At 37.4% G+C, this 20,393-nt stretch overlaps 4 protein-coding genes across 8 annotated transcripts; 1 reads left to right on the top strand and 3 right to left on the bottom strand.

Moving 5' to 3' along the window:
• The first annotated feature begins 131 nt into the window (after positions 1-131).
• On the top strand, positions 132-4,536 carry LOC140788095 (uncharacterized). Of its 5 annotated transcripts, none has more exons than XM_073137213.1 (6): positions 132-366; positions 499-1,892; positions 2,129-2,726; positions 2,910-3,096; positions 3,567-3,917; positions 3,995-4,536. In XM_073137213.1, exons 2-3 carry the CDS (start codon positions 596-598, stop codon positions 2,596-2,598), a joined length of 1,767 nt encoding a protein of 588 aa, XP_072993314.1. In that variant the 5' UTR covers positions 132-366; positions 499-595; the 3' UTR covers positions 2,599-2,726; positions 2,910-3,096; positions 3,567-3,917; positions 3,995-4,536. The 5 variants fall into 5 exon arrangements, with proteins under 5 accessions (XP_072993314.1, XP_072993315.1, XP_072993313.1 ...); XM_073137214.1 differs by having other exon boundaries at positions 3,992-4,536; XM_073137212.1 differs by having other exon boundaries at positions 2,910-3,355.
• On the bottom strand, positions 2,998-4,246 carry LOC140788097 (probable pectate lyase 16). The gene is made up of 4 exons (XM_073137215.1): positions 3,983-4,246; positions 3,546-3,901; positions 3,323-3,458; positions 2,998-3,213 (listed from the first exon to the last, which is right to left on the bottom strand). The coding sequence occupies exons 1-4, from the start codon at positions 4,229-4,231 to the stop codon at positions 2,998-3,000; spliced, it is 957 nt and encodes a 318-aa protein (XP_072993316.1). The 5' UTR covers positions 4,232-4,246.
• A 688-nt stretch (positions 4,537-5,224) lies between the features above and the next one.
• Positions 5,225-11,204, bottom strand: LOC140789632 (uncharacterized). The gene is made up of 7 exons (XM_073139401.1): positions 10,894-11,204; positions 9,514-9,755; positions 8,059-8,737; positions 7,623-7,977; positions 7,137-7,231; positions 6,371-6,565; positions 5,225-6,191 (listed from the first exon to the last, which is right to left on the bottom strand). The coding sequence occupies exons 1-7, from the start codon at positions 11,077-11,079 to the stop codon at positions 5,565-5,567; spliced, it is 2,379 nt and encodes a 792-aa protein (XP_072995502.1). The 5' UTR covers positions 11,080-11,204; the 3' UTR covers positions 5,225-5,564.
• A 619-nt stretch (positions 11,205-11,823) lies between these two features.
• LOC140789537 (uncharacterized) lies at positions 11,824-19,253 on the bottom strand. The gene is made up of 6 exons (XM_073139266.1): positions 18,445-19,253; positions 17,459-17,676; positions 17,142-17,343; positions 16,910-16,995; positions 16,462-16,553; positions 11,824-12,316 (listed from the first exon to the last, which is right to left on the bottom strand). The coding sequence occupies exons 1-6, from the start codon at positions 18,529-18,531 to the stop codon at positions 12,057-12,059; spliced, it is 945 nt and encodes a 314-aa protein (XP_072995367.1). The 5' UTR covers positions 18,532-19,253; the 3' UTR covers positions 11,824-12,056.
• Between the last annotated feature and the right edge of the window lie 1,140 nt (positions 19,254-20,393).

The following is a 20,393-nucleotide window of genomic DNA, read 5'->3' as shown; positions in this document are numbered from 1 at the left end:
AGCCTTGGGCCCTTAACGAGGCCCATCTACAAATTTATGTCGTGGGTCTAAAAGCAAATAAGAGATATTCCGGTGGTATAAACGCAAAATACGGACGCTAAAAATTTCCTCTAAGTACTCAAGGACTCGAAACGTATAACTACGTTATTCAAACTTCATTCACCCTCCTCCCGATCGCGTCGACTGGTTTGATAACGCCCGAATCGCTAATTCTCTTCTTCCCTAATTTATTCTCGCGCTTATCTCCTCTCAGCGCTGAAGCCTATCGGATGAATAGCTACCGGGATCAACTCGGGTAGAATTTTTGGTGCTATTTGTCTGGCGTTGATGTTAACGTTCTTAATGGCTTCCCCTAGTTCTAGCAAGGTGACTATAGTTATACTTTCACTACTAATTCTAGTGTACATTGAGTTCTTCCAATACATTACTTTGCGGAAATATAGCTCATTTGTTGTTCTTTCTCGTATATTTTCTGCAAATTTATTGTTTTTATTCTAGCTGTGATGAGGATTCGTCGTTTTGTGGCGGGATTTGGTTTAATTGACAAAGATCTTTGCGAACATTGACTGAAGTAAGGTAGAGACCTTTCTCCAGAATGACTGGTTTTGCTTATAGGAAAGTTGAGGCAAGCTTCATACGAGGTGTTTGTGCAATTGTCTCAAAGGGAAATTGGAGTAATTTGTCGAGAACCCATATCTCGAACTGCTTTAACTCCTCCAATGTCAGCCAAATTTTGCTTCAATTGTCGGCAGAAACTTCTCTCTCATGGACCTTTTTCAAGTGGGTGCAATCTCTTCCCTACTATCACCACTCCCTGGAAACCAATTGGACCATGGTCTGTCTTCTCACCAAGAACAGACAATTTAAAGCTGCACGTGAATTGCTCGAGAAGTTTGCCATCAGGGATTTGCTGTCATCTCCTATGGTGTTGGGTGCATTGGTGAGCAGTCATAAGGATTACAATATGAACTCTCAGATTTTAAGTTGGCTTGTGATTATCTATTCTCAATCAAAGATGACACATGATGCAGTGCAGATATTTGAGCAGATGAGGGATAATGGGCTGAGGCCTGATCCGCATGCTTGTAATGCTCTTCTAAGTGCATTGGCTAAGGCTAGACTTACTGCCACAGCATGGAAAGTATTCAATGAAATGCTTCAGGTTGGGGTTGTGCCAAATACACACATTTTCAATGCGATGCTTCATGTCTGCCATAAGTCGGGTGATGTCGAAAAGGCTGAGAAACTGGTGTCTGAGATGGATTGCAATGGTGGGTTAGATCTTTTCTCTTACAATACGTTGATATCATTGTTTTGCAAGAAGGGAATGCACTATGAGGCTTTGGCTGTTCAGGAGAGAATGGAAAGAGAAGGAATTTCTCCAGATATTGTAACTTATAATGCTCTCATTCATGGGTTTTGTAAAGAAGGTAGGATGAGAGAGGCATGTAGGATTTTTAAGGAAATCAAGGATGTAATCCCCACCCAGGTCACTTACACTACTCTTATTGATGGGTACTGCAGAGTGAATGAACTTGATGAAGCACTTAGGCTGCGAGAAGAAATGGAGGTAAAAGGGTTATACCCTGGGGTTGCGACCTATAATTCAATCATCCGTAAGCTCTGTGAGGTAGGAAAAATGAAGACTGTTAATGGTCTCCTAAATGAGATGGATGAGAGGAATGTTCAACCTGACAACATCACTTGCAATACCTTGATTAATGCTTATTGCAAGAGGGGAAACCTGGGTTTTGCAAGGAAACTTAGGAATAAAATGTTGGAATCTGGACTGCAATTAGACCAGTTTACCTATAAGGCTCTAATTCACGGCTTCTGTAAGGCCCATGAATTGGATGAGGCAAAGGAAGTCCTCTTTGATATGCTAGATGAAGGTATGACTGATATTCCTTGCTTTAAGCTATTTGAACAACTGTTTGAAGTTTGAACCAAATCATCTAAACTTTTCAATTTCATTTATTGATTATGTTTCTTCATAGTAATTCAAGAACATGCAGATCAAGATTTGGTACAGTGAATAAGGCTTCTCTCTTATGTATGTGCTAGTAACACGTGATGCATGGTTGATTTGAGACAAGAAGTCTTCACTTCTCTTATTGGTTTTATGCAGGATATTATCCCAGTTATAGTACCTACTCATGGCTTATTGATGGTTATTGCGACCAGAACAAAGCAGATGCAGTATTGACGCTGCCTGAGGAGCTGATAAAAAGAGGAAGCCCTGTTGATAGATCCATTTACAGAGCTCTAATTCGAAGGTTCTGTAAGCGAGGACTGGTGGATTATGCACAAAAAATATTGATTCAAATGCATGGAAAGGGCTTATCAGCTGATAGTCTTGCCTATGCTACTCTTGCATATGCTTACTTGAGCGCAGGAAAGCCAATTGCAGCTTCTGAGACTTTAAATGACATGATGAAGAAGCAGTTGGTCATAACTGCTCGTATTTACAGCTGTCTTAGTGCATCTTACGCAAAAGAGAATGATATTTTAGAGTTGCTCTGGAATCATGCCTGTGAGAGAGGTCTAATTGCAAAGAATGTTTACAAGTTGATGCAGCAAACCATGTTGGACTCTTAAAACTGGACTTGGAGATTTTCCTTCTCCAAGAAATAAAGAGCAAGCATCAAACATCCCCACTGAGGTCAAATTGCTATAGGGCACAGTAAGATAACAGTTCGAGATATTAGCTTCTGAGGTATACTGAGGTAATTGCTCTTGATGTATGATTTATATTTATTGTGAGTGAGCACTAATTATGTTTTCAGAATATTCATAGAACTTGTGCGCTGCTACTTGTGATTCACTTTAGACACAATTAACTAGATAACTAAGTTTGTAGCAATATGTAATAAGGTTTCATTAACTGCAACATTTGATTACTTTTGCAGCTAAACGTACTTCTCCACAAGCTTCAAGTAGCACCTGGAGAATACGAAGACTCCACAATGCACTCCTGTTGCCTATATAATATTTCATTCAGCATCTGGCACTTGCAGAGCAGCGAAGGGCTCCGGCATTCCTCGTCAGCGCCCGCACGGCATTGGCACTTCCAACCTTAAACCTCTGCTGCCGGTTGTAAGCTGGCTTAACTCTACCATACCCTGTTTCCTTGAAAAATGCTCCATTGATGAAGACATCATTCACTGATTGCCAGTTCCATGAGTTAAACTTTCCGGGGATTCGCCGAGTCACCTGAAAAGTACCCAGATCAATTCAAATTAGACCTTGGAATCTACTCTGTTTGATACTAGTTAAATTTAAGAAGAAGATCACTGTATAGAGAAAAAAAAACTTTCAGTACCTTCTTGTTGCTGGAGTTTGATGCAATGAACAGGTTCCCCTCGCTTTTGACCCTCGGCTCCATGCTTCCACCGATAGCATAATCTCGCCATCCATCGTATAAATTATTCGCCACATGAGCATATCCATGCCTTATCCTGCAACATTTTGTCATATTCTTGTTGAGAATGAAACATAATCTCATATTTTCTTCCAATATTTACTTTTTGTCATCAAATGATCACCTTGGCATGCGCTGGTTGCAGTTGGGACCGAATCGATTGAACGCAACGGTTACCTTCATCTTGGCGTCTTCCACGTAACTGTCATCATGGCCGAGGAGCATCACCTTGTCGTGGTCTCTAAACCAGTTGTTGGAAATGGTTATGAACGTCGAACCCCGAGTCACATCTATAAGTCCGTCTTGGCTCTGGTACAGAGTGTTGTGGTCGATCCAAACTTTGGAAGAAGCCACCAGCCTAATGGCGTCGCCGTCGAGCCCACCGAGCTGAGTTATCTTCCCGCCGGGGCCGACCACCGGACCGGGAGGCTGCTCGACGCAATGGTGGATTTGTAGCCCGTGGATGATCACGTTGTTCACCTGAACACATGCAAAGGTTTGTTAGTGTTTATAATCTCACGAAGATACTAACGATTTGATCTACTTGTATTTATACAATACGTTGTACAGCAGAATGCCGCCGCCGTAGGCGATCTGGACGTTGGCGCCGCGGCCGTCGATGGTGGTGAAGCTCTTGACGAGGAGCGGCTTCTCGAGCTTGATCTGCATGTCTCTTTCGAAGGTGATCCAAACCTTGCCCCGAAGCATCGTGGCGCCGTAGCGCAGCGTGCCAGGCCGAGGACGCACCGGATCGTCGGCCGGATCGGTCACGGTGTACCACGTCAAACCCTTCCCTCCGTTCATCCTCATCTTGCCGGCGAAGCCAACGGAGCAAACGGCGAGCCGTTGCCTATTGGCCGCCCAAGTTGACGTGCCACGCCAGCACCTGTCGATGATGTTCATATTTCCGGCATTGGCGAGGAAGGGGACGACGATGAAGAAGAGGAAGAGTAGTAGTTTATGGGAAGAAGCCATGGTTGAAGTGGTGATAGAATTAGAAGCCATGAGAGAAGGTAGAGATGAGGAGGTTTTGGACATTTATAGTGCAATAAGTTGGCGTTTGCATGGTTTAATTAGCTCCATTAATCCTTTTTTAGTACGTTAAGTTTTTGTTAGATTGGCTGTTCGGATTTGGAAGGCCATGATGCATGCTTTTGCTTGGGTTAGCTAGATTTTGGTACATAATTAACGTACTGCCTAATAACAAACTTATCCTATTACTACTAGCATTTGCACGCACGCATGCATGCACCCACGCACTACAGCAACTCGTCAGTCACTCCAAGATCGCATTATCGAACACTGCAATAATACGCCACTAAATTAAAGATTTTTTTTTGTTGGGCGTTATGGAATAAGATCATGTGTTTGATTGTGTTAATTGGGGGGTAAGGAATAAAAATAATTAATGTTGATATTATTGTCTTTCTCTAGTTTAATACAAATAGATATTTAGTATTTTTTTTTTTATCTTTTCTTCTTTTAAGAAAAATGATAAATAACTTATCATATTTGCACAAGATAGATACCATCATTTAAAAATATATTCTAATATATTATATAATCACAATACAGTTTGATAATTCAGTAATTATATTGTTATATTATTATTATCATATTATAATTTGATAATATATTTTACTATATCATTAGAGATGGCAAATTAATCGTTTGCGTATTAGAATAGCTTTATGGGATATTCAAAAATTATATCTCAACTGAAAGCTATAATAAAAGATATCCAAATAAGTTTCATTTATTCCATTTTCTTATTCTATTTACTTAACGTGCGTTTAGCATAGATTTTCTAAAATAAAGAGATATTTATTTAATCCTCAGGCCTTAGTACGAGTTTAGAGTAGCATTTAAACATTTTACAAATAAGAATCCCTTAACATAGTTTCTACTTAGATGCAATATACTGCAGGATGCTACATTGCTACATCAAGGCTACAGCACTAATATGAGATCGAAACTGTACAAACTTTTCAAATACAAGACTATTGTATGCCACCATCTCTATATCCAGATCCAGTACTGGTTAACAGGCCACTTAGGAAAGTATGATGTAGAAGTAGATCAGTTTTCCAACATTATCGTGTTCCATCCTTCAGCATAGTCAGCCAGACAGACTACCTACATTTCATGTCCTTGCATTTTCTCGCATTCTTTCAACAATATGCCGGCTCTTTTCCTCAATGTTGCGTCGCTTTTCTTCTAACTTATCTCCCATCCTCTTCCCAAAATCCAACATCCTTGCTCGCCTTCCAGATCTTTTCGGATTAATATCCTCTTCAAGAGGTACTGATGTTGGCTCCTCTGTTGCTACCATTGCCCTTGATGATATGTTCTCAGGAAAGTTTGTGCTGCTTACGTTACAATCTTCTTCCGACTTGTCTGTCCTTAACAATGGTGCCATCGACTCCTCATTTGTGCCGGCATTGGAAGGCTGATTGGATAAAATTGATGAACTATGAGAACCGGAAGACTCTACAGGAATTTCCTTGGTTGGCTGTTGAACCTCTATTTTTTCGTCTTTTTTGTCAAAAGAAGCGGAACCGATATTGCTTTTGTTGCTATTATCGACCTTCGCCTTAGCTTCCTCTTGTTGGGAGCCAGATGTACCAAGCCCTTTCATATCATTGGTCTCTTGGCTTACCCATATGAACGGGGCATCCTTGCTTGGGATCCAATCATCTTTCTCAGCTAACATCCATGGCATGCAAATGCTTTCACAGTTTGGGAGGACCAGATTTTCACGAAGTGCAGCCTGAAGAGTAACATCATTCAACATTAGAGATGCCTCGAGACTTACTATCAGATCTCTAATGAAAACACTAGAGAACCATGTTACCATTATACCGAAAAAAGAAGATTCTTGCTGCACAACACTAAGAAATCTAATTGTCAAAAAGCAAGAAAATAACAAAATAATTGTTCATATACTACCTTAAATCGGCTGCTGATAAGCAGAGCAATATGGCTGCTGGTGATTTTACGATCGCCAACTGAGGACTCCAAGTTCCACTCTATTTCTGGCATAGATGGAAACCCAAACCACAGCTGATCAGAAGGTGGCGCCTTTATGTGTATACGCAAAGTACCTCGAATTGATGTCACCTTTATTCCCAAGGAAAGAGGTACCTTAAAACAAAAAAAAATCACATACTTCAGTCACATTTGAAATCGTCAAATACCATCCAAATAAAAGCTTTCTAGGTCTCAAACCAAGGTTTGCATTGGGCAAAGAGATTCCTATCACTATCATGTTGTAATGCTATTTAAAAAGTAATTTAGATGTGACACTGACTATGATGTCATGCAACTCTGGTATGATGCATAGGGTACACAACAGAAGAAAAAATAAATCAAAAGAATAAGAGAATATGTGGTTCTTAAATCCTATTTGATCAACCCTAATTTTGGTGTTGGCAAAAGGCACGGCAACATGAACTGAAAACTGAAAAGTGTTTTCTACATAATGTAAGTCAATATTTTGCAAGCTATTTCCAATCTATGAACCATCAGGGCTTGTCATTTTCTTGGGCCAATCTTGATAATCGCAGTTAATATCCAATCTTTCGGGGCATGAACTAATAAATATTGTTAAAACTTCTTCAGACTGGTCAATTTGCAATATGGTTTCTAGACCAGAGATAATTCCACTAATCTAGCAACGTAATTCCCATCAAGAGATTCTTTGAAAAATAGAAACCTGTGAAACTTGGTCAGCAATAGAATGTAGGATTCCCTTCCACCTTGACATGTAACTTGATGTCCAACTGGAGCTCTTCGACTGTTTTAATCCATCTGATACAGAAACACATTAGTTCCTGTTTGTAGTTTAGAGCACAGAACAAAATTCTACTATCAAGCTGGATACAAAGGATACAACTTCTTAGCAGCAAACCAGCTAGCATTTGGTCACAACATGCACAAAGAAAAAGCTATTAAAGTAAGGAATACAAAAATGTCATAAGGACAAACTGATACCAAGAAGAACAACATGGGATGTTTAAAGATTCTGGAAATATCTATTAATCATCAATTCCAAAGTCATAGGCAAGACTAGTGACAATGGAATATTGTGATATAAAAGAGGGGTTCTGAAGGTTTGATAGAAAACTATTGAGAGTATACTGTCTAATTCTATCAGATAAGCTCATAAGAACCAAGCATATATTTGTAAATCCGTACTCACCTACTTCATCTTTATTCTCCATTTGAGAAGATAAATCTCTTGAAGATTTCAATTGATGCCCATAATGCTCAATGCCCTCAAGAAAATCTTCACTTACCTCCCCATTAGAATCTGTTTCTAAACTTGCTCTTATAATGTCTTTTTGCAACTCTGGTTCATGAACTTCAAGCCTCGTAGCAATGTGCAATAATATTCCACCAGAGTATTCAAAATCAACCTCCACAGCCCAGACCTCATTCAAGTTCAACGGAAGAACTCTCATTCTGTAGATATAAGGTGGAACATTTCCAAGATCTAAAGCAGTGCATGTAATTTCACCAATGTATGTTGGCGTCCTCAAATTTGACAATGTTCTCTGCTCAAATAAAAGAGGAAAACATGAAGGACATCTTTAAGAATATAGTTTTTAAAAAAGATTGACTAGAGCACCAATGACCTGAATGCGTGCTTTAATAAAAGTATTTATCTCGTCACTTCTTTTTGCATCAAAAAATAGCCGTGACAATAATAGATTCCAACAAAGTGTAGCCTCATCGTTAACAAGCTTCTCATCAGAACCTGCATCAGGAAAGGTGGGAGACTGCTCCTTGTAGCCTAGAGAAGAAGTTGGTACATAAGGTTGCACCAAATCTTGCAATGAACTCCTGGAGGATTTTTCTTCACCAGAGCTTTTTATGACTACATCAGTTGCTGATACTCCATGAGAGGCACGTAACTTATCACCAATCTTTCGTTCACCTTGTGCAGACAAACCTGAACTTGCTTTACTTTCTACAGCAGTCTTCAAATAAGGCTTCTTTGCAAGCTTTTTCAGGAACAGACGGACTTTTGAAGATCCATCAATCCTATTTGTCTTGTCCATGGCATCACCGGAAAGTACAGAGGGCTTGAGAAAGCAAGGATACTCGGCATTTAAGGATTCTATATATCTCTGGAACTCTTCGCTCAACTGTCCATACCATTTACATTTTGTCATGTCAGGAGAAGATGCAAGACGAAGTGCTTTGCACCATGATTCCTTTTCCCAAGAAGTCTCAGCATACAAGTAACATGTTTTACTTCCATTATAAAGGTTTGATTCCTTTCTTTCCAATCTTATCGGATACCTCTTAGCCCTGAACATAGAAATCAAAGCAAAGTTAGAACTTGGACGTTGAAAAAAATCTATATAATCTACGTTTTGTTGGACAGCCAAGAAGAACAATGCAAATAGCCACTTGATAAACCAAGACTGGCAAAGGGAAAAAAAAAACAATTGTAACACAGTACTTCTAATACATAATAGACTTTAGAAAATCCAAAGGTTTGATTTAATGCAAATCGTTGTATTAAACAGATGAATTGAGGAAACAAGTCCATAGAGTTGATATCAATCTTTGGATGCTATCTCTGTTGTTGCTATGTCAAGCTGTATCTTTCCAGCAATATTTTGTACAAGCAAAACGGATGGCATGTCTCAATATTCATGAAAATGAACACAAAGAAAAAGAGCTGATTTACAAAAGTATGTACCTCGAGAATATGTTAAAAAATGGATGATATATAGTGTGACATTTTTTTTTAAAGTTGATTGGAGCTAATGGGCTAAGTGGGCCATGACTTGTGCAGCTAGAATATTACAAAATCTTGTGCATCCTGCTCCTCCTGCAATTCCTGCAAAATACTCCCCACTACACTGCTGCAAAGAGGAGTTAAATCCAACATAGGGGCTTGAAAGCCCCCACCCCTTGCCATTGTTGAGCCACCTTGGTGGTGCTATACGATTTAACATTTAACACTACAATATGCACACATGTAATAAAATAAGAAAAACTACCAGAATTACAGTTGAACAAGTTTGAACTCTCATATGAGATGTTTCTATATCAGAAGGGCCCTAATATGTACTCACCACTTGCGTGAAGATAGATCGGAACCAGAAACAGCCATCACAGAACAATCCCGTAGTTCCAAAGTTACACTAGAACCATCGAGGTCTGACAAGATTAGTGAGTGGTCTTTAATTTTAGCATACTTTTTGATAGGAAGAACCTCCACACCATTCTTTTTATTCTTTATCTCTTTGCTACCTCCAGTTGGTGACCCATCAGTAATTTTGGGAACTTTCTCTGGAGCTAGTACCCAAACAAAACCCTGCCATCCGTCAAAACATAAGAAACACGAGTTTGGTATGAGAAAGTAAAAAAAAAATATTATGTGAATGCAATGACATAGAAAAGTTAGCCATATAGTTTTCCAGCACATAAAACCAAGCAGAAGAATAGGGAAATTATCTCAATATTTTCTTGATTTCTTTAAGATATTCAAGTCACTGTGAGTTTGATAGTAAAATTTCTCTTTGTGAAAATAGATTGCATGATAAGAAAAATAAATAATAAGTGGTCAAAAAGTTCAGCAAAGCCACCTCATCGACCAAATGCAAAACCCATATTCATCAAAATATAACAAGTACTTCATTCGGATGAAGGGCGGTCAAAAGCTTGAGTTTGTTAACAAGAAATTAAATATGTATTCTAAGACGTGCCTCAATTTGTTAAAGTACATAGTTTCTACATAAGATTATCTTAGTAGTGCATTCTTTAATTTGATAAAGTATCCATACTTCAATACAAGGGTAAAATTATTATCAATAAGACATTTCAATAATAAGGCTGTTAAGGTGTAAGCAGGCTATAATTTAATGAACAATGCAAGAAACTAAATGTGTCAATAAGCTATATTTGTTAGAGATATGTTCTCCAAACTAGGGAACCAAAACTTTAGCGATATGACTAAAGGAGTTGAACGAGTAAATTTCGAGAAAACAAATAGGATCCAATTGGTGGTCCATATAAAAATTGTCTTAGCTACATAAAAGAATAAGCTTTCTTATCAACTAAAAAAAAGTACTATGTATTAACCAAAATTCCAGGTTGAACTTGAACATGCTAATGCAATTGAAAGAACTGACGAACAATAGAATACAAGTGATGGATTTTTTTTTATATTGCTCCAACTTGCAAGCCAATGCAGTTTTTTTCTTAGCTTTGCTAGACTTTCAAAAGGAGCCAACTTTTCACTAAAACTAACCAAAATTACAATAACCCAGCATGTACATCATAAATTTTTTTCAAAAAAAAAAAAAAAACTAATATTCCCAAGCCAACCAAATCAGGAATGCCCAAATAGAATAAAACCCAGGATACCCAAAACCCACAAGATTCCAAATACCCATAGAATAATGGAAAAATTAATACGAAGCAAACCCAGAGGCAATGCCGAAATCTCTGACCTGCTTATTACACGGATAAGTAAACGTTCGCTCGCTCTCGAGATCACGGCCTTCTTGCCGCTCCAACACCTCGGGCGCCGACTTCTTCCGAGAGAATCGGTCGATTACCCACAGAAGGGCCAATGCCTCGACGGCCACGAGGCCCAGAAACCCGAATAGTAATCCGAACAAGAAGGAAGCAAGCATGGCGGCGGATCCACGACGAGCGAGTTTGGGGTGGGAGTGGAAGGAAATGGGAATGAGCACGAAACTTAATGCAGACGAAGAGGGGTCGCGTTCGAGCGTTGGATTTTTGGGATCGGGAATTCGCGATGGGGAGAGGGGCAATATCGGAAGCGGAATGGATTCTTGTCGTGATTACTGAAGAAATTAAATATATCTTTTTTACCCACGGAGAGGAATATACGTCACTATCCGATACTGAGTGGAGAAATAGTTTATCCACAATTCCGTGGATAAGTCCCATTTCTTTTATCTTTAAATAAATAAATAAAAAAGACTACATGAGGTAGTCAAAACAAAATTTACCAATTTTATTATGCCATTTTCATCTATTTTAATGTTCTTAAAAGTCAAAACCACTAGCATATTGACTCGTTATATTATATTTTTCTATAAAAAAAAATTATCCAACATAATCAAATAGAGACGATAAATTCAAAAACATATGACATTCCAAGACGACAAATCTGTAACCACAGTCGGTTACTAATCAAAGATTCTTTTCTTTTCTACTGAGCAAAAGCAGACAGAAAGTGAACAATGGAAAAAGGACGAGTAGGCTCGCCGGATGGCTTGGAACAAGGGAAAAGGACAACGTGTGGATGTTGTGCAGTTAATTGCCTCTGTGTTTCTCTTCAGATACAAGCATTTCAAAGTGCAATGCAACACCAGTTGTACTTCTTCTCTGCAATCTATACACAACTAGAATTGAAAAGATCGAACCATCAACAACACATTGAGGTTCATAACTTATTTGTCAACTTAAAGATGCTTACAACCAAAACCTTAAAATTACAGTTATTCTGGCTAAGAAAAGCTCAAATTAGTCCCAGCATAGCCCTATGATCCATCAAGAAGTCAACAAAGCATTTACAAGGTTTCAACTTCTGCGAAAAAAAGAAAGGCTATGGGGAGGAACGTGGGTTAAGGAAAAGATCTATTTACATCGAGTGAGTTCTGAAGAAGTTAAAGTCATGGTGGTATACTCCCAACTGCTTCAACCAGGAGTCGGCAGCACTATACAGGGTACAGATCCTTCTATCATCAGAGGTTTCCGGATTGTTCCACAGCGTCTCCAGCATTCTGTAACTTGCCAACCCAAAAGGGGAAAGAGTGACGCACTTGTTTTGCTTTATTTTTCTTCCAGCTTGGTAAGCTATACCGTCGCTCATGCCATCTTTCATGTCCATTGCTGTGTTATCTGCAAGAGTCGCATAGAAGAAAGATTGCTAGATGAATAATAATTCATATGAAGTAGTAGTAGCAGAGAAAAACTTCTTGTTGACAAACTAAGTTGGCTAAAACCAGAATGCTAGATGGCATGAAGTCGAAAAAAGGAAAAAGAAATGCATCTAGTGGTTTAATGTGGACTTTGCTCCAAAATTCAAAGTAAAACACAGTGTTTATAATGTGCCAGATACCAAATTACCAACCAGTGGCATACATGGAAGCAAATAATCTCAAATTTGGAGTATGAGAATGAAGCATTATCATAGTAACAAAATTTTGTAGCTTAAATGGAACAAATTTTACAACAGGATTAATAAGAAATGTCTTATAAGTAGGTGTGAAAATATCATAGTACAAGCAGTGAAACAACTATCAAATGGATTACAAAAACAATACAAGTATTCATTGGATTAATCTAGCATTAGGTAAGAAAATCAGTTTTCAAGCCAACAACATTAGATTCAGCCCAACGATAGCAGTTTATAGATTTATTGGCCCTAGTCTGAAATTATACGTCTCCTAAGGATTGAGACTTTACAAGAAAGATCCTGATGGTCTACATTTATGACATATCTAATAAATGAAATCTATGAGATTGCAAAAGCAAAGCTAGACGACGGATAAGCTCTCCTACGACATTTCCTACTTAACATAAGGTCATATCCTCAAGCCCTAAAGAGGGTAATGCTTACACTGATTAACACCAATCATCTTTGATATTCAGTAGGTTATTAGCAGAAATTGAAATTGATAAAAAAAAACTCTTGGAGCCCAATCTTCCCTAGTTAGTAATTTAGTATGCATATACCTTGCTCATGCCTTGCTAATAAGAGTGTAATATTGGGGTACCACTGTACCAACATGGGACGAAGTTATGAGACCCACTAGTTCATCATGGACTAAACACTCCCATGAGTTTACTTCGTGCAGGTTTGCTCAACTCACGTCAGTCGAGATCTACTATAGACAAACACTCACTAGCATATTGTGTGATATGAAATTTTAAACCCCCATAGTAGTTAGCACTTTATATCTATGCACTTTATTTATAATTAGTACAATACTCATGCATAATTGCTCTGCCTACTGATTTAGCTGATGCAGAAAAAGATCATATCTCCAATCTGTCAATTGATATACCTAAACATGAGAGTGTAATGTTCTTTAATAATAATATCTGAGCCATCTTAATTGAAATTTATTAATGAAAAGAAGTGATCAGGATTAAAGGCTAGGAGGCACAGAAAATTCATATTGCATGTCGTCTCTATGTCCAACTGGACACTCATTGGATACATATCGGACAATTCCACAAAGAATGTAATATTTCAGAAATTATAGAATAAGTTTGGACACTTTTGAACACTCTTGAGACACGTTTTGAACATATGATTGATGATATGCTATAAAAGTTTATAATTAAAAATTATCTATTGCAGATATTTCTTGCATATGCTACAGAAATATAATGTAGCAATCACAAGTTAGTTCATCCGAAAAAATTAATATTAATGCAAATTTGCATAAAATCACAAATTCGCCTATGTTATCCACTATAGCTAAGTAATGATAGTTAGCTATTTATTCTCATAATATTAAATTTTATTGTCACGTATTAGCATTATCATTTTTGGCTTTGTGGTATTGTGTACATTTTATTTTTCTCTCGTGAATAATTTATGCTTGCATTTGTATTATATTATGAGTTTTCTTTAAACGTATCAATAATATATATATAACGCTTTTAATTATTTATCTTTGTTGTGTCTTAAACGTGTCGTGTCCTATTTTTGTTCAAAGTTTATCATATCTCTGAGTCCGTATCATGTTGTATCCATTATTCCTGCTCGTGTTCGTGCTTAAGAGTTGAAGGTCTTGTAATGGACCAAGATATACCAACCAAGGATTGTTGAGTTGGTGGGACATGGAGATTGGATAATAGTCAGAACAATAAGCACAACTGACACCACCGGCATAGGGAAGCACACTATTTTTGGGCCTCGTAAATTATAGTTATGATCTGTTTATTAGTGTTCTTTACTTCTTTATTAACTTCTTGATTGTTACCATTTATAGGTTGTAATCTTGTATATTTGATACAAACATGATGCTACCAAATATTATTTTATGCATATAATAAGTTTCCACATATATCATTTAGTAAATGTATACATATATTAGTATTGTTTATCACTAACAGAATTTTACATGCAGTGTATATATATCATATCAATTATTTTTGATATATTAAAATGTTAGACTATATTAGTTCCCTTATATCGCCTACACACTGTGCAGTAGGGTGACCGACTAACAACCCACATACTGTGAATGCTTTTTGCAACATTGGCAAAGATGAAGTTATAATATTGGAAGAAAAGAAAAGAATGTTAACGATAGATGCATTTCAAGATGTTAACTTATTATCACGATAAGGCTTGTCAATATGCAAAATTATGTTGCAAGACCGAGTCGTGAAAATAACCTCTCTAGTAAGAGAGGTTGGCAGTATTTCTCTTGCATACATTGAGTTATATTCAGTAGAAACTTTTGTGGATGGGCTTTCACTATATCCAATCAAGCCAACTTTCGATCCTTTGCCTGGTGGGAAATGAGATGCAACAAAAAGGTCAAAAATTATATGCTCATTTACATGTTATAGCGTGTCAGGATGCATCTGCCGACCATGAGGAATCTTGTAGACTTTTATCCATTTGGAAGAAGAAAAGGCATATTTGAATATTTCCGAACTATAATTCAATTAGATATTATGCCATTAAAGATCCTCAAGAGGTCCTTCGCTTGCCCCTCCCTCCTGCATTCATATTTGAATCCTCACAAGCCTCCATTAGGCAATTTCATATGCCTAAAGTTTGATAAGCCTCCTCCACACAATGTTGCTTACGATTTCCACTGCGATCTCTTGGTACAATGACCCAATGCTCCCTCTTTTGAGACCTCCCTTGATGAATAGGCCCTTCCAATGAAATAGGTATCACCACGACCACTTGACATTCTTCCCTTTCATAAGCTCTCTCTAAACTTTATTTCAATGGCCCAATCTCATTAGTATCCCTCCACCATATCATAAGCTTAAAAAGGGACCTTTAACAAACTGAGCTAAGATTTGGAGACCATGGAGGTTGTTGGTTGCAGTTAAAAGAGTCTCTCCTCTTGATCATCTTAAAGGAGCCCGTTACAATAGCAAAAGACCTGTTGTCTTACATATCCAAATAGGCCATGCATCTATTTCTTTTCCTCACTATGCACTTCAACTTTTCAACATAAACTTGTCTTTTCCAGATACCTAATGTGATGATTGATAAAGAAAAAGTACAAAATATTGATGATGTCTAAACAGAAGTGATTAACTCATTTCCATTTTCCAATTGCCATAGTAAACTGGCCATGAGACAGGATAAGAAAGCTTTAACATTGTCATCTCTAACATCTTTCATTTCATGAGTTGTACTTCACTAATGAAGGATATTATGACATATCCAGTGATCCATCTTTCAGTATAGTGGGATGTGACGCCAAGAAAGTCATCACACATTAAAGTTAATGTATGGACTATGGACAAGACTACTTCTAAAGATTCCAACTAGTGAGATCAATTGAATAATCCACTCCGAATAACTTGCGGTGGATGCAGCAAAACTAAGAAATTAGATTTCAAAATAGTCTCCAGTAAAACCTGTATTTGAAGATTTCCACATTTGAAAAATAGCTAGTAGAGAAATGTTCTAATAAAGCAGAAACTGCTCGTGTCCAATCTCATTAACAAGTTTTAGTCTTAATCATCTTTCCTATCAAGAAAAGGATTTTTCCTTGCCACATGCACAACAAAAATCATGTAATCCTGATTCTTACTTGTTGAATTTTCACAGTTGGTTATGACCATCTAGTAAAGAGATCAATGAGATCTTTAAACATGACGAGCATAGGTTATCATCTATATGTACAATGATTAACCCCCAGACATAGCTAATTGAATTGATAGAATAGATATACAAGAAAAGATACTTTTAAGTATAAAATCAAAGTTTGCAGCTTTGCATGAAATGGAATTTTATCAGTTCTTCTGAAATAAGCAAAAGAAAAATGTAGACATACCTTGGAATAATGAGGACAAAGTATGATATGTTAGAAAACATGTAGACATATCCCTCAAATTTCCATGAGAAGGGATATGGTAAATGGGATACCTGATTAGGGAAAAAGGAGAAATTAAGAACTGAAGTCCCATGAAGCAAATTATTTTGCATAGAAAGAACCACCAAATAACCTAAAGAACAAAGGGCATGTTCCCAATCACTACAACCCTTTTAAACCTAAACAGTCATGATTTTTACATGTTCTGTAATGTCTACCTTACTCATAATACAGTGTTCATGCAATATTTTCTTGACCATTGGTTCACTCATTCTGAACTAAAGAGATACTTGATCTTTCACAGATTCACAGGCATGGTTGACATAAAAATTCCCTGAAGTCCTTCAGATGTTCCTAGTTTCCAAAAAGGAAATAGAAGAATATGGAAAACTTAGAAAGTAGTAAGTACCATGCAACTGACATCCAGCTTGCAGGCGAAAGTTCGACACTCTTCAATGTGGTCAAACCTGGATAACCTCGAGCTAGTTCATTTACCTAGACAACAACATAAAGTTTCAAACAGAGAAGATGATATAACAGACTCTGGCTAGTATGTCCATCAGAGTTTTAGCTCCAAAGTAATAAAAAAAAACTTATCATGAAACTCAATTAAGCAAATCATTTAGTAGAAAACTCTGTACCTTGTCAAAGAGGGGAAGCCTTCGATAAGGAGAATCTTGCTCAACAAAATCAAAGTACAAGTGCCCAAAGCGTTCCCTTGGCAGAAATGAAGTGTCAAGATCATAGATCGAGTCCTCGGATATTGCGTCCCATGACCTAGAAAGCTTCTCGCTCGTGCTGTCATCACTCCAAGAATCACTCTCGCTCTCCTCACACCCAGTCCTGACAAAGGAAAAGCAAAAAAAGAAAAAAGAAAAAAAACAGTTCAGGTGTAGGTTTGCCATGGACTGTGAACGTATAAATATTGCATCCCAAAAGATTTGGTTCAACTAGGGACCTAGAAATGGTATGAGCTCTGCCGGTGTAAATCTGAAGAGCAGATAAATATGGAACAAAGTATTGGACTACAATCTCGCCACTACTTAGGCAAATTGGTACACCAAGGCCATAAGCACTGCACTCAGCATACTGATCCCATAGGTCCTCAAGGATGAAGCACTGAACCAGGTCCTTTCCATCCAGTTGCCAGAGGCTGTTTGGATCTCTAAAGCATGTCTGCATTATCGTCATCTAATACTTAGAATCATTAAAAGCTGCCAATAATTATACATAAGAGTGCAGCCTGGAAACTGAGAGACTTTTTTTGGCAACAAAAGAATGAAAGGTAAGTTGTATGTAAAGAGTTACACAACTGAAGTGGTCCTTATAACTGAAAGGAAAGTTAAAAGACCAAATTTTGAAGTCATGCATAACTTTGATAACTCCAAAAAAGGAAAAGGTAGAACAGAAGGAAATTTTTATTCTATTCTGCAAGCACACATAAAAATTCCCACCAAAGGAGAGGAGCCTCAGTATAACTAAGGCTATGTTTGGATGGAGAGAACAGTAAAGAGAAGAGAGAAGAAAACTAGAAAATAAAATAACTTCCTCTTCTCTTGTTTACATATGAGGGATAGAAGGGAAGAAAAACTATTTCTGTTTGGTTCAAGGGAAGAAGTTGAACTTCATTTAAAACTCACCAATTGAGTGGAAAGACATCTATAAGCACAACTATAAAGTATGCATGTAAGAAATTAGACTTCAATCTATGAACCATATTCACTCCATATACAGACAGAAAACACAAGCAGAAAGGAGGAAAGTGATGAACTAAATCCAAGCTCTTAAAACAATGAAATCTTTCCAAAAAGAGAGCGAAAAGAATAAGACAGCTGTGCTCATCAAACGGGAATTGAGCCAAGAAATCATACAAAACCAACAAAATAGAGCATAACCAATAGAAATTAACGGTCGTAAAGGGTTAAAAGGGAATAAAAGAGGCACCTTGGGAATGGCATAGGACGGCACGGACGGTGTGGCGCGAGCGAGGAAGGTCTCGAGGTTAGATTGCCTTCGCAATTTCGCCGCCATTCCCTTCACTACAATTATACTCTTAAACGATTCCTCTTCCTCTATATATCCCCCCACAAGAAACTGATATCAAGATTCAATACTCCTCCTTTATTAGCATCAAAGAGCAAAAACACCAACAAAGACAAAGATCACAAGCAAAAAGAGCAAGACGGAAGATAAACCCAAGTTGCTCCTTTTCTCTCTATCCCAGGAATCAGAGGCAATGGAAACCTTGAAGGCTATTATTGAACAAGAAATAAGAAAATCTTCTACTCTCCAAGCCCAAGTACGGAAAGTAACCAAGCTTCATCAATGCTGGGCCTTCTCTTCTCTCTATAGTCTATGCAACAGCACAGAGGGACTTCAACTAAGGAAAGAGAGATCAAGATAGAGATAGACCAGGACAAGAATAGAAAGAACCCAAAAAAGGAAAGTTGAGAAGCGGGATTGACAGATGGAGAGAGGAGGAGTTCTGTTTTAATTTACAAATTGGTTTCTTTTTGTTCTGCTCCGCTGCATGAACGTCAACTGAAGCTTTCTTTTGGGGTGAATCTTTTCCTCTCCGCTTTCAGCTTCTGGGTGGGTCTTGGACTAATGGTGTCAAGAGGGAATCGAAGGAACGGAGGAGAGGAGACGAGTGAGGAATTTGGACTACTTGTCTACTTTAGAGAGAGAGAGAGAGAGAGAGAGAGAGGGAGAGAGAGAGAGACCGGTCGCTTCGCCGCGTGGTTTGGAGCGTTGGAATACTTTACTGGCGTCCTGTCGCGTTGTTCTTTGAGAAGTGAACAGTGGTTTATTATCAGACTGTTTACAGCCCCCGGATGTAGGAATTCACTCCACGCAACTTGACTAAATTACATTTTCGCTCCTCAAAGATAAAAAGCATACAATACAAACTTGTTTATTATTATTTTTGGTACGGAGCATCAAAGAGCTGCATACTAAATCTATGTGAAATTTTTGTCAAAAGAAGATAAAAACATCAAGCGGCATTAAAAAAACATTCACTTTCAAAAAAAATTAGTACAAAAATATCACTACAACAAACTCTTCCAATATCATAAAAAAATTATGTACAAGGCTTAGAATTCAATATTCAAGTCTTTGAAGTAATAACACCTCATATATATATATATATATATATATATATATATATAAGAAAAAAAACCATTGTGATTGATCCTGAGGAAAAAAAAATTCTAGTTGTAAATTTTTCTTAAGCGTAAAAACTTCTTCAGCAATCACACATGAGAAATAGAGTCCAAACCAATCACGAGACTAGTATAAATTGATCTAATTAGCGAAGTTAATATTATCAACGCGTGTACTATAATACCGAGTGATTAAAAATGTAACTTAATAGCCGTACATAACTTTTATCTTTTTTCCATTATCTAAAATATTCGCACTCTTTTTAAAGCAGATTTACAAAGGATCTCCACTAATCATTTATGATGAATATTCTCATTATTCTTTAATTTTCTGCTAAGATGCCCTTTGGGTGGCACTTTCTTCTCAAAGGTGGAGAAAAGGAAAAGAAAAATTAAATTATTAACCAAAAGAATATAATAAAACAGAGGTGGTTCTTTACATATATATATATATATATATATATGAAATATGAGAAAAAAGACTTCTAATAATTATGTAATAAAAGTTAGAACACAAGCACTCGTATATCTTGAGATTAATATTCATCAAGTTATAAATAAATAAAGGAATTCCGGCATGTGCTAGTTATGTTCTTTTAATTGTCTCCCAGTACTTTTTATTTTTTTTAATTGCCCCCCCCAAGAGTACTTGAAAGAGACTTTTCTTTATTCTGATCTTATCTCTTTGAGACCAAAAATTAAAAAGACTTTTTAGAACGGACCACTTCT

Source organism: Typha latifolia, chromosome 5, assembly GCF_019914945.1.
Source record: "Typha latifolia isolate L0001 chromosome 5, TyphaL0001v2, whole genome shotgun sequence".
Classification (NCBI taxonomy): Eukaryota; Viridiplantae; Streptophyta; class Magnoliopsida; order Poales; family Typhaceae; genus Typha; species Typha latifolia.
The sequence above is the reverse complement of the archived record's forward strand: the minus strand, read 5'-3'. Positions and strand labels throughout refer to the sequence as shown.